Raw genomic sequence first — 12248 nt, forward strand, 5'->3', positions numbered from 1 at the left:
TTGAGGCATTTTAGGTTGTTTTGAGTAAAAAAAAATTTTTGAAAAGTTTCAAGGTTTTTCAACTTTTTTGCAGGTCCGGGGTCATGAATTTTTTCAAAAATCACCAACCCTTTTTTTTCAAAAAATCAGCATAGTTTTCACTGAAACAACCCGAAATGGCATTCAGAATGTATCTTGCGGCTTTTTAGGTTGTTTTAAGTAAAAAAAAATTTTTGAAAAATTTCAAGATTTTTCAACTTTTTTGCAGGTCCGGGGTCATGAATTTTTTCAAAAATCACCAACTCCTTATTTTCAAAAAATCAGCATAGATTTCACCGAAACAACCCGAAATTGCATTCAGAACGTATTTTGAGGCTTTTTAGATTGTTTGGAGTAAAAAAAATTTTTTCAAAATTTTCAAGGCTTTTCAACTTTTTTGCAGGTCCGGGGTCATGAATTTTTTCAAAAATCACCAACTCCTTATTTCCAAAAGATCAGCATAAATTTCACCGAAACGACCTGAAATGGCGTTCAGAACGTATCTTGCGGCTTTTTAGGTTGTTTTGAGTAAAAAAAATTTTTTGAAAAATTTCAGGATTTTTCAACTTTTTTGCATGTCCGGGATCATGAATTTTTTCAAAAATCACCAACTCCTTATTTTAAAAAATCAGCATAAATTTCACCGAAACGACCCGAAATGGCGTTCAGAACGTATCTTGAGGCATTTTAGGTTGTTTCGAGTAAAAAAAATTTTTTGAAAAATTTCAGGATTTTTCAACTTTTTGCAGGTCTGGGGTCATGAATTTTTTCAAAAATCACCAACTCCTTATTTTCAAAATATCAGCATAAATTTCACCAAATGACCCGAAATGGCGTTCAAAACGTATCTTGAGGCTTTTTAGGTTGTTTCGAGTAAAAAAAAATTTTTACAAAATTTTAAATACCGCTTGCATCAAACTTGCCAGCAAAAGTACTGTTATTGTGGATCTATAGCACTAATCATATCCTTTTCACGTTGATTGATTCTGCCTAATTGATTACAATATCTTGATTTGTTTATTTTTTAACTCAATGACGTCAAACACTAGACACATAAACCCGACATATAAAACACAACTCATTTAAGTTCATTTTTACCTTATTAGATCTTAGGTGATAAACTTGTTAAACCGTTGATATGTAATGTACTATATTATTCTATTTTTTGTGGACACAGTATTTATTATCCTGTTGAACAGTGCAGAAGCGAGCTCCTAACCTTTGTGGCAGCTATTGAACAAGCATTAGAATTTATGAAAGTTTGTGACGTCACCCTAATGTATCTAAGTGATTGTTCAGTCAGCAGTGGTTGTGCAACATGTCCTCGTTTCATATTTCTGGAAACAAGGGTATCGTTTCCGAAATGCACGGGGGGTGCTGTGTCTCGATGTGCAGGTACCGCGATATTGCGACTTCATGAAAACTCGGAACACATTAGTCTCCTTGGTGTTTCCAAACGAAACGATGCCTTTTTGTAATTCCAAGCACGAGGAGTCAATGGCTCGTATACCTATTGTAATTTCCACCGCTTCCCTTGGTGACTGATCATCAAGATTTAAGGCTCCTAGACCAAGACCTATTGATATTGTATAGAAAAACCTGCCCAGGCGAGTATGCTCAAAGTTCAATGAGACAGTGACTTTAAACAAATTAAATATAATTTAAAAAAGATCAGATTATTTACATTATTTAATCAGAATATAGAACGTCCATGTTAATATTTATGGATTGTCATAAGTCAACTGTATCATCTAGCTATGGATATTTTAGTGAAGCATTTTCAGTGGACCTAGCTTTTAAATTTTAGATTGCTAAATGGCCAAGGATGCGTTAGGTGGCATGCATTAATGGGTTGACCCAAGGTTTATCTCATGACGCTGGGAATAATTTATGTTACGGTTCAAGCATAACTTCCAATTAGGCCAAGAATATAATTGTATATAATTGTAGTATATATGTGAAACAACAAATCGAAGTATTCATGATGGCACGACCTCGTGATATGTTTTACGTACAAGGACGTTTTAGCAAATAACAAATTATTTCTTCGTTGTTGGGCAGTAATTATCACTTAGATATTTGCGTTATAGATGGGGACTAGCATTTAAGTCTTTTTCCAAAATGGGTTTATCCAAAAATTGAGGGCATGCTAGAAAGCAGTTTTATGCGGAACGGGCTATGAAGCATGAACTTAACGGTGTTTTTGTTTTGGGGGAGGGGCACCATATTTTGCCATGATATATTACTCCTCGACTTGTCTTCTGTTTTTGCTTTTCAAAATAGCTGCTTGCTCAACTACAGTCTTTTGTCAGCCAAGAGAACAAAATTAAATAATCAAGCAAGATAGGGTCTTTTTCGCTCTATTTTGTGTTCTTTCAGAAAGCAAATAGCTATCCAAGGAAACGCAAGACAACAAGTCATACGTGGGGTGAAAATTTCCGAGCCATCCATAAGTAGTAGAAATTAGACATTAACAAACTTTGTTATTGGTTGTTCCCATATTGGTATATTTAAAAGTGCACTCCCGCCCCTTAAGATGACAGGATTATTTGTCCTAAAGTGAAACTAAACATGCACACCTGACCTATTCATATTACGAATGCTTATCTTATGGTAGTGACCAAAGGGGGATACCCCCAAGTTTCAACAAAACAAGGTATACGACAAAACATGACTCTTCTCTACATAAAGGGTAGGGAACCTCCAATGCCCTTAACACCCTTCTGCTCCTAGTATCAGCGACTCTCAACAGGAAGGTGTCTGTTCTGATATAACCTTTCCGATGATAATTGCAAAGGCAAACATCGTTGTTTTGTGGGTGGGTGGAGAAACCATACATGGTATATAACTTAGTTTTATTTTCCTAGTATTTATAAAGAAAATTTTGTTTTGTTTATTTAGAAACAAGAGGATGTTTAGCTCAAATGTTATGGTGATAGAATTGAAACTATTGCTCTTGTTAGCATCTGCTGTCATATGTCAGTCTGTTTTTTAAGTCTTAACCTTCTAGTCTTAGGTCTTGAAGGAACTTTGTCGCGTAACTGGGTGACGAGTATGCTTTGAGATTGTGATAAGTGTAGGCAAGGTTTCCATCAGAAACATTTGCTATACAGTAATCTTTACTGTATTTGTATACATTTTGTTTGAATGATGCACACTGTGGACAAAGGAGATTTTCTAATTCATTATTTCATATATATATATAATTAATTGTTAACAAATGATGCGAGTAAAATGTTTTTTTAAATTTTGGTGATAAAATTCTATGGTTGTATGTACATAGCCTTAACAACAACTGCGCGCGATAGGCACTGAATCAGAATTTACTTATCTTTCTCCTTGCCGGTCGGTTCATTACGACACTCAAACAAAAGCAATTACTAATGACCTCATAAAATGTCGAAAATGTCAAAATTACAGAGACATCTAATGTTTTCAGAGACTTTTCAAGAACGCCTTTTACGCGGTACCTGGCCACTAGTGTAAATTTCTGCGACATCAAACCTGTATGTTGCCTTTCATCGCATACATCGGTAAACAAAACTTTTTTAATTATTTGCAAGAATCTGAACTGAAGTATTGTTTCCACATTTCTATAAACTTTGACTTGATGCTTTTAATTCTAGATTCCTGCACCCTACTCATTGCAGTTGCCGCAGGTTATGGCTGGGGCTTTTCTGATGGTATGCTAGTGACCTTTGAAAGTACTTTAAATATTTGTAAGAGTCTGTTATAGGTGCAGGAATAAATTCTTTTGCTAGATAGCTGCATATCCTGAGCAATAGTTGACTGGCTTTGAATAACACTTGTTATGCAAAGGATCCTTTAGGATTTTTAATTTTTTTGGAAATTAACGTCCACAAGCCTGAATGCAAAATAAAACATTATTCTTTATTTGCTTTAGTTTGTCATATAGTGCCTGTGTAATACTGTCGAGGAAAATCTTCAAGAAATTTTATTAAAAATCTTGCTTGATTTTTTGGACAATGTCAGATTTGTCTTTGTTGTGCTTAATGTTTTTTCAGGTTGGACCGTTGAATTGATTTCTTTGTTTGCTTTTACTAGCTAGAGGTGGTTGAACTTCTGTAACTTTGCTGCATATTTTATCTGTCAAGTTGGTAATATTTTTTTCTGTATTTTGTATTTCAGCAGATGGTTTGGTGATGTCTGATAGTATTCTAGACTTCATTGGTGAACTGCGGCTACAAAACGAAAGTGAATGGATCTCCGTTACAGAGGCCGTGAAAAAATTTTTCTTGGATAAGGTTCCTTGGAGAGCGTCTAGAGGTCTGAGCACGAGTAATGCTGGTACGTCACTTCCGAATTGATTTTCTTTGCAAATAGGCTCACATGTGATAGTTCGACTTTTTTGTCAAATCCACAGTGGTGATTAATAAAAATACAGCACTTGGTGTTGTGATGCTTATCAAAGCTCAGATAGCTTCACGATCGTGACAATTTTATTCCTGGTAGATTATGACCATATCAACGGTTATGCCAAATTTTAGTTATGCCGTAATTTCAGGCCTTGAACGTTTGCAGTTGTATAAACATTAGCGTTTCCCTTGAAATTTGCGATATGTTTTGCCAGTTTCTTAGCCTCTCTCCGTTTTACACTGTTTACAGCGATTTTCCAGTCAAGCGTCAGTCGATTTGAGCTAGGATCTGTTGCCTGGACGCCTACAGGGTTTCCTGCAGGTATCATGCCTTGGACAGCGGCATGGCAAAATAGATCGAAACCTTACCTGACTATTCGTCTCAAAGGTACTGTTGCAACATGTTAACCTCTTTTCCCCTCCAAGAGTCACAACTCGCTTTAGATAACGTTCACGAGTTTCGGTCCTTGTAGGGAGCCTCAATCCGTCAAATCAAATCAAACAATTCATTGGCTGAAATCATTGAATTAGTTCCAGAAATCCTTCCTAATTTATATTGAAAGTGAAGAAATCCCCCAGATTTGTTCTTGTCCATCGCCAGTTTTTACTGACGTCAACCACAAATTGATCTGGTACTGATTTTATTAGAAGAAAAATCCCAGTGTTAGAGTGACTACGTAATTCATCAAATGAGTATGCAATTGGAATACCACAAAAAATTTAACCTACGTTTCCTTACATTTTCAAATTCATTACCTTTTTTGATAGGGTGTCATCAACATTCAGAAAGGACAGTTAAAAGAAATATGCTAAAACCTCCGGCTAGTTAGATCCGTATCATTGGAAATGTTAATGCATGATTAGGAAGATATTAAAAAAAGTTTCGAACTTGCTTTTCAGGACAACTCTTATTTTTTAGTTTCTGTCTCCTATTTTAAAAATTCAACTACATACAAATTATCAGTTACATTAATACAATACTACACACAATACAAATTAAAAACAAATCTAAAACAACAGAGAAATAATAGCATACATATAAAATTGTATGAAGGGGAATTCCTTAAGGAGGGACTCTCTGAGTAGTTTGGCTAATCGAGGAGAGACCACCACTTGTTTTAAGATTGAATATGAGTTATCCCTAAACATATTTCAACTTATTTTGAGAGCTTGGTCAATCTATCCTCTTTCCTTTCTTTTTAGATTAAAGATGCGCCTAAATTTCTGCTTTTAAGTTATTGTCAAACATAAAAGGATTTTTTATTAATGCACTTTTACGTTGTAGTTGATAACTGCACGAAAAATGCTCATTTTTGGTTTTCTTTATTTGATAAAGTTTATATATATTCTTAACAATATTCTCAATAATTGTTTATCTCTGATTAGAGGTATCTAGTTTGATTTTCGTATCGACAAATTGATTAATCGTTTGCAATTTTCATTGTCCTAAAGCTTGTGTCCTAAAGGTGACAACACTTTTTAATCATTGCTTTTCAGATGAAACAACTTCAACATTTGATTCAGTGGCATACTCTACGTCTTTAGAAAATACTTCGTTACAAGAATATTGCAGATTGGTGAGCTATTCCTATAGCTTGAATTTTTGTTATAGCTTGAAGTTTTTAACTTGTTTGAAAATACACCCACTGTTGATGACAGTAATGATTTTATTTCCACATAACATATATGATTTCCATTTTCAGATTAAGCGGTATAGAAATGTGCTGTTCATGACTGACGACACGATAGAGGCTAAGCATTTCATTTCCTGCTTCTCCCATTGGCTCAAGGTATGTTGTCTACAGTATCCTCCGTATGATATCAACCGGTAAGACAGCAGTTAATGTATGTTGCTTAGAAAATCGTTTTCCCTAGACGGGGGCTACATTAACTTTACTTTCAATGATTTAGAAGATTTTCTAAGTGCATATTATTCTTTGGGTTGTGTCATTATAACAAGTTGCATTAATTTGATTAATAATGAATTTTCTACTTTTCATGTCTGTTGTTTGTTCCCCTGGATTGAATAAAAAATTATTTTGTTTGGATATTTTACATATGAAAACTTGCTTAAAAATAAGCTCACCATGATAGAAAATTTGTTTTCACCAAATTCACCAAACGTAAAGAAAAATTTGTTTCCTATTCATTTCCCAAATCTGAAATTTTCAGCGTAAGTAATATTACGTAGTATCATATTACATCACGATTCCTTTTGCGCAGTAAGATGTGTATATTTTTGTATAACTGACTCATGGATTATAAGAACACCTTGCGCAGTAAACCTAATCTCCGTGATATATCCCTTACCATTACGTAGCAGCGTCTTCACAAATACTCTAGTGTCTCTAATAGAAGGGCCCCCTTGTATTGACTTCAGAAGAATTTGCCCTCCGCTCTGTCGCTTATTAGCACCCGCCCTTCTATTAAATTTTACAAACCTGTCATGACCAGGACACGCAATTTTCACTTGTCAATAATTCCTCTTGTTATGTTTGTCTATCTTTATCTCTAACCATCTATCCATTATCAAGTAACCAGTGTCACCATCCTAATAATTCCACTGCCTTTTAATTAAAAGATTTACCAACATCCACTCCTTTTATTAGCTCCCCTTTGCCATTGAATTTTACTGACATTTTATTGAAAATTAGCCAACCTGAACATCCCCTTCTATTAGCAACTCTCTTCTATTGAAAACTGGCCGACATGAACACCCCTTTCTATTAGCACCCCTCTTCTATTGAAAACTGGTCGACATGAACACCCCCTTCTATTAACAACCCCTTTCTATTGAAAACTGATCGACATGAACACCCCCTTCTATTAGCACCCCCTTCTATTGAAAACTGGCCGACATGAACACCCCCTTCTATTAGCACCCCCTTCTATTGAAAACTGGCCGACATGAACACCCCCTTCTATTAGCAATCCCCTTCTATTGAGAACTGGTCGACATGAACACCCCCCTTCTATTACCTCCCCTTTCTATTAGAGATACTAGAGTACGTTTGCAAAGTTCGCTTTTTCCTCTAAATGGAAACGAAACAAATGTTTTCCGTTTTCACGTAAGCGTCTATGTGGAAGGGGTTTTCAAGCGTTTGTTACAGGATCGTGTCATTTGAGATTTTCTCAGAATTCGATAAGAACTCTGCACGAAAGGGCATGTTCACTAATTTAATTAATTTATAATGAGCTATATGCTTGATTATATGCACACAATTAGCTGAGAATCCCATTTTATTTTGAGCTATATCTTTATACGTATAGCCAGTATTGCATGTAATTTGCAAGGATGAAATTTATTTTTCAATCAGACCATGGACGAAATTAGAGGCAAGACAAGTTTTATTGCAAGCGTTGAAGAGAATGAGATTTGCACTGCTCAGGAACTTGTGAAACTGTTACGAGAATATGGTTGGTATTTCCGTAAATTTGTGTTTTATTATGCACCCCTTATATGTCCCATTGCTAGGTTTTAACTAGAACTAAATATAGTTTCATTTCAATCCAATGCCTTTCCCATGCCTGATTTTTGCCATACTTTCCGGGCTACTGCGCAGAGTCCAAAAAGACCTTGGAAAATTGCATGTGAGAGTTGTTTATGTGCGCGAGGGTTTTTGAAAAGGAAAGGTAATAATTTATTTCTGAAGGCAGATTTCTGATTTGTATTACGTAGACATGCACAGTAGTTGATTGGAAGCACTTGATTTGGCTAAGCGTGTTTGGAGCACATTTATTTGAGGGATTCTTGTTCACATGTATAAATTCAAACAGCAGTGAAAGAGTGTATTTTTTACGAACGAATCAACCATTTCTCAACAAAAGCTTTTTCCCGATAATCAATGAAAGGACGTACTAGAAATCATAATTACTTTCATAGATTTTATTTATTAATATATAAATTGTTTTCACAAAAGTATGTTTTCACAAATCATATTATGTTTCTGTTATCTGTTAAATATGTACCCTAGCGTATCTTGATTCTTTAATGATTTCACCACGTTTCATATGTTATGCTGATTCATGCTTATTGCTATATAAGTCGTCATACAAAGTCACATACCATATGTAGACGCACATTTTAACTGTCCTCTAGTTCTCAAACATAACGGGTATGGCTGTTTAATTCTGGATCAATCGATGTGCTTCGAAACATCCCAAAGTGTTTTACAAGGAAAGGCATTCGAATTAATTGATATGTTAGGTTGGATGAAATTTGGCTGTCTTGCCAGTGATAGGAATTGTAGCTCTCCTTGTCGACATTGGAAATCTTACTTTTTGCGTTTTTGGGAAAAAAATTATGATAAATTAACAAAAATACCCGCATTTTGGCCCATTACATTTTAGCGAAATGCTTGAAAAAATGCTTGAAAATTACGCTATTGTTCCTTTTGCCACATACAGTGCTTGGAAAAAGTTTATCCATAGCACCCCACTTCCACCTTCAAACGGTGTTGTATTGTGTGATCAATGAGCTTAGGCGAGTCCATTGCAATGCAGTTTGTTGTCCCTTTTTAGGAGCTTTGGTTGAGGTGAATCGTGAGAGACCGAAGTGCTCAACAATTATTCTGATCGACGTTGATTTCATTCTTAATCGAAAATTATCTTCGGATGTCTTTGTTTGGCTTGGAAAACGTGGAACAGAAGAACCCTTCTATCTAAGCAATGGCATTGGAGTGAACAGTCAGCTTTACTATTTGCAAAATGACGTCATCGTACTTGCATATGCAACGAAGACAAGGTAAATAACCCTTACAGTATAGAACAACAGTATGTTAGGTTTCCGCTTTTCCTTGCTATTTGGAGAGTCAAGGTGGTATTAATTGTTGGAAATATAATTTATTTTTTGTCATCAACTGTCTTGCTTAAAGTAAAGGCGATTCCTGTATGCGAGCCGTGCCCATGAGCCAAAGCATGGAGACAAAGGATGGCCAGTTCCTTCAATGCAGACTTCATCACTCCCCCCTCCCCCCCCCCAAAAAAAACGCTGATACTGTCCTGTTCTCGTTTTCTTTAGCTTCCCCGTCGTTGTTAGTCCTTTCCTAAATAAAGAATAGAGCCCAACCTTCAGCCTTCCGAATTGCCTTACCGTGTGTCGATAGCCTGAGCTACTAAGGGGCATATATTTTGAAGACGGTACAGCTGATGATATTTACAGCTGCTAACAAACCTTTAAGGCTGATAGAGCGCTATCCACGAGAGCTAGAAAGAAGACAAAAGTTCCATGATACAAAAATTCCCTTTATTAAATCGTACTTCTACCCAACCTTTAACACCATGTTCCTTGCCAGAGTTTGAAATAACTTTTCATTTTGAGTAATCCTGGTCATGCGACTAAGAGATGTGGCATCGACAGAATTCAGATTTGTATATCGGAAGTCAATTGCTTCAGATCTAGTTTGCCAAAGCAAGAATATTTCAACCCTTTCATACTATGCATGAGGTTTTTCGTCTCAGTTCAAAATGAAGTCTTTGATTTGCTCAGATTTTATGGGGACGTTCTGTGTATCAAAACTACTTGTAAAGCAACCATCTTTATATTATTCAGTATTGATTTTTTTATCAGTGTTTCTTTTCTATTTGCAGCCTTTTTTCCAGCCATTTGCAGCAAAGATCTCTATCTTAATTTTAATTTAGATACCTTTCTTACAATCCAATCACACTCCCATGTGACGTTAATTGTCAAGTCTCTCACAGTTTCAGAAACGTTTTAAGTTCTTCCCAGTTCATAATTTCTGAATATTGCTTGATCCATTTTTAGGGAAATTGATAACTGGAGCTCCTGGATAAGCGATGTTTACAGAAGATCTAGAATCGATCTTGAAAAGCTAGACATTAAATTGGATATGCCAGGTTTGTCGTTATTGTGAATCATGTTCATTTTGTTTTCAAAATTTGAAGTTCATTTTTTGTAGATGCCAAAGGTCGAACCATTCAATTTTGTTTCTTTATTTCGTAATTCGTTGTCACTTGTGTAAAAGTTGTTTCATCGTATATCTGCTTAGGCTCAATGTCACCTGGTGCTGCCATAAAATGCTCAAACACTTGTTTTGATATGTCACAAAAACCAAATAAAGTCACACTCAATTTTCTCAGTATCTTCAGTGCCATTTTGGTTTTTACTGAAAAATATATCAAAATAGATTCAAAGCTAACTAGTTGTAGGTACCAAAGGGACGATTTCCAGCTTGCTTTAAGGAATTGAGAATATGTAAGAATGTGCCTTCTTATCAGATCACTTAGTTTATAGTCTCTTTAATTTTTGCTAGTTGATTTGAAATTGTTCTGTAATTTGGATGCAAACATGAATCGATTCGAAAAGCACTTTGTATTGTTACACACAAAGCCATCATTTTATGGACAGTCAAGCCAATCTGACTGCAATGTGTTTCATAAATTTCTGTTAGTTCGTTGGTCGTTTGTGTCAAGACATGATCTAAGCACGGTTAACAAACCTGCATATTACTCACTGTCATTGTTTTCTTCGCAGATCTTGGGCTGTTTCTGTCTGCTCCTTTCAGTGATTCAGCCGGCCTTAAAAGGTAATGATTTCATGTTTCATGTCACATAATTTCGTAATATAATACGTTGATTATATTGATGTGGATGAAATGAAGACTTAAGACAACATTAAAAATCTTTCTGGAATTGTTGGTTCCCTTTCGAAGAAGGCGGCTTAGTCGCGTGCTTTCTGTAGAAATGTGCTGGGAAATCGCTTTATCGTGACGAAATTTACATACATACTGTACAGAAAGCAAAAAGGTGTCATCATAAGTGCCTAGGCCAAAGCAAAAGTTCCTATGGTCCATAGGCTCTATGTTTCGTGCGCCTTAGATAATACTGCGCCTCTGCTTGTCCTTGTGTCTAATACGGCCTTAATGTCATATTTGGTAAGTTGCATGCCGTCTTCCTTTTCCCCTTCCTCGTTTGAAAATAGAAACCCTGCGCTATTATTACATAAGGTATCCTTTTCTTTGCAGCTGGGCTGAAGACCTTTGGTTGCATCACTTTCTGCCACAAGTCGAGAGTTCTGTGGAGGAGCAGGTTGCCGAGGCAACCAATACTCAGCAGGACTTATTGATCCAAGTCGCTCTGAACGCATTCTTAGAAGGAGCTTTTTTGCCGGGCTGCCCATGCAAATTAGATATCGGTTAAGTTAGGACTAAATTTTTAGATATTTTAATCGACTCTACTAGACCTAATGCTGTCTGACCAGAAGGAATGTACTCATGTTCCAGAGATTTTGTCGGTGGTCGAAACAGGGAGATTTGATGCTTTCATCAAAAGGAGGGACTTGAAAATTTTATAGAAGAAATGACCTGTCGTTCTCTGATTTCCCTGGTGCAAATCAAGTCCTGTTTCGGATGCCAACACTCTTGTTGTTCATGTGTGTAACACCTTCTGCAATTAGATATTACTTTCACAAAGTTTTTAAAGGGGCCGGAAGTTTGTCATAATGTGCAGGCCTAAAAGGGGACGTATTTTCGTCAAAATTTTCGTCGCAGAGGCATCATCTTTTACCTTGTTACCTAGCAGTCCAGCCAAATGATACTCTGGGTACCAGATCCTCAATAAGCCGGGAATAAAGTATTGTAGACCGCTTCGGTGGCAAAGAAGGAAGCTCAAATGATTATTGTTGTTTCCTAAGTGCTTCCAACGGAGGGGCTGTAGCCCCCCTAGCCCTCCCCTGGCGCCACCACTGATTACACCTTTTAAATACCAAGCTAGGGTCTATTTTCAACTTTGAAACTTATATTGCAAAACTTTCCAAAAGGCGGACATTTCCAATTAGCGCACACCTTGCTCTGGTCCCGACAGTGTCCTCTAAATAGAGAGAATACTGTATATTTC

General features: G+C 36.3%; 1 protein-coding gene and 1 long non-coding RNA gene across 3 annotated transcripts in view; both read left to right on the plus strand.

Moving 5' to 3' along the window:
• LOC148960506 (uncharacterized) overlaps window positions 1–9323 on the plus strand; it is an 87875-nt gene extending 78552 nt beyond the window's left edge. The window contains exons 2-7 of one of the 2 annotated variants that reach the window (XM_089111009.1): window positions 3645–3701; window positions 4168–4326; window positions 4645–4782; window positions 5892–6184; window positions 7712–7811; window positions 8916–9323. In XM_089111009.1, coding sequence (XP_088967135.1) covers window positions 4182–4326; window positions 4645–4782; window positions 5892–6184; window positions 7712–7811; window positions 8916–9142 — 903 coding nt within the window. In that variant the 5' untranslated portion in view covers window positions 3645–3701; window positions 4168–4181 and the 3' untranslated portion in view covers window positions 9143–9323. Of the gene's footprint in view, window positions 1–2314; window positions 3702–4167; window positions 4327–4644; window positions 4783–5891; window positions 6185–7711; window positions 7812–8915 lie in introns of those variants that run through there. The other variant, XM_089111005.1, reaches the window with a different exon arrangement.
• A 775-nt stretch (window positions 9324–10098) lies between these two features.
• LOC148960507 (uncharacterized) lies at window positions 10099–11920 on the plus strand. The gene is made up of 3 exons (XR_016144192.1): window positions 10099–10250; window positions 10888–10939; window positions 11378–11920. It is a non-coding gene; the product is annotated as an uncharacterized LOC148960507 (long non-coding RNA).
• The last annotated feature ends 328 nt before the right edge of the window (window positions 11921–12248 follow it).

Source organism: Rhopilema esculentum, chromosome 3 (assembly GCF_057945365.1).
Source record: "Rhopilema esculentum isolate cy_ngs chromosome 3, ASM5794536v1, whole genome shotgun sequence".
Taxonomy (NCBI): domain Eukaryota; kingdom Metazoa; phylum Cnidaria; class Scyphozoa; order Rhizostomeae; family Rhizostomatidae; genus Rhopilema; species Rhopilema esculentum.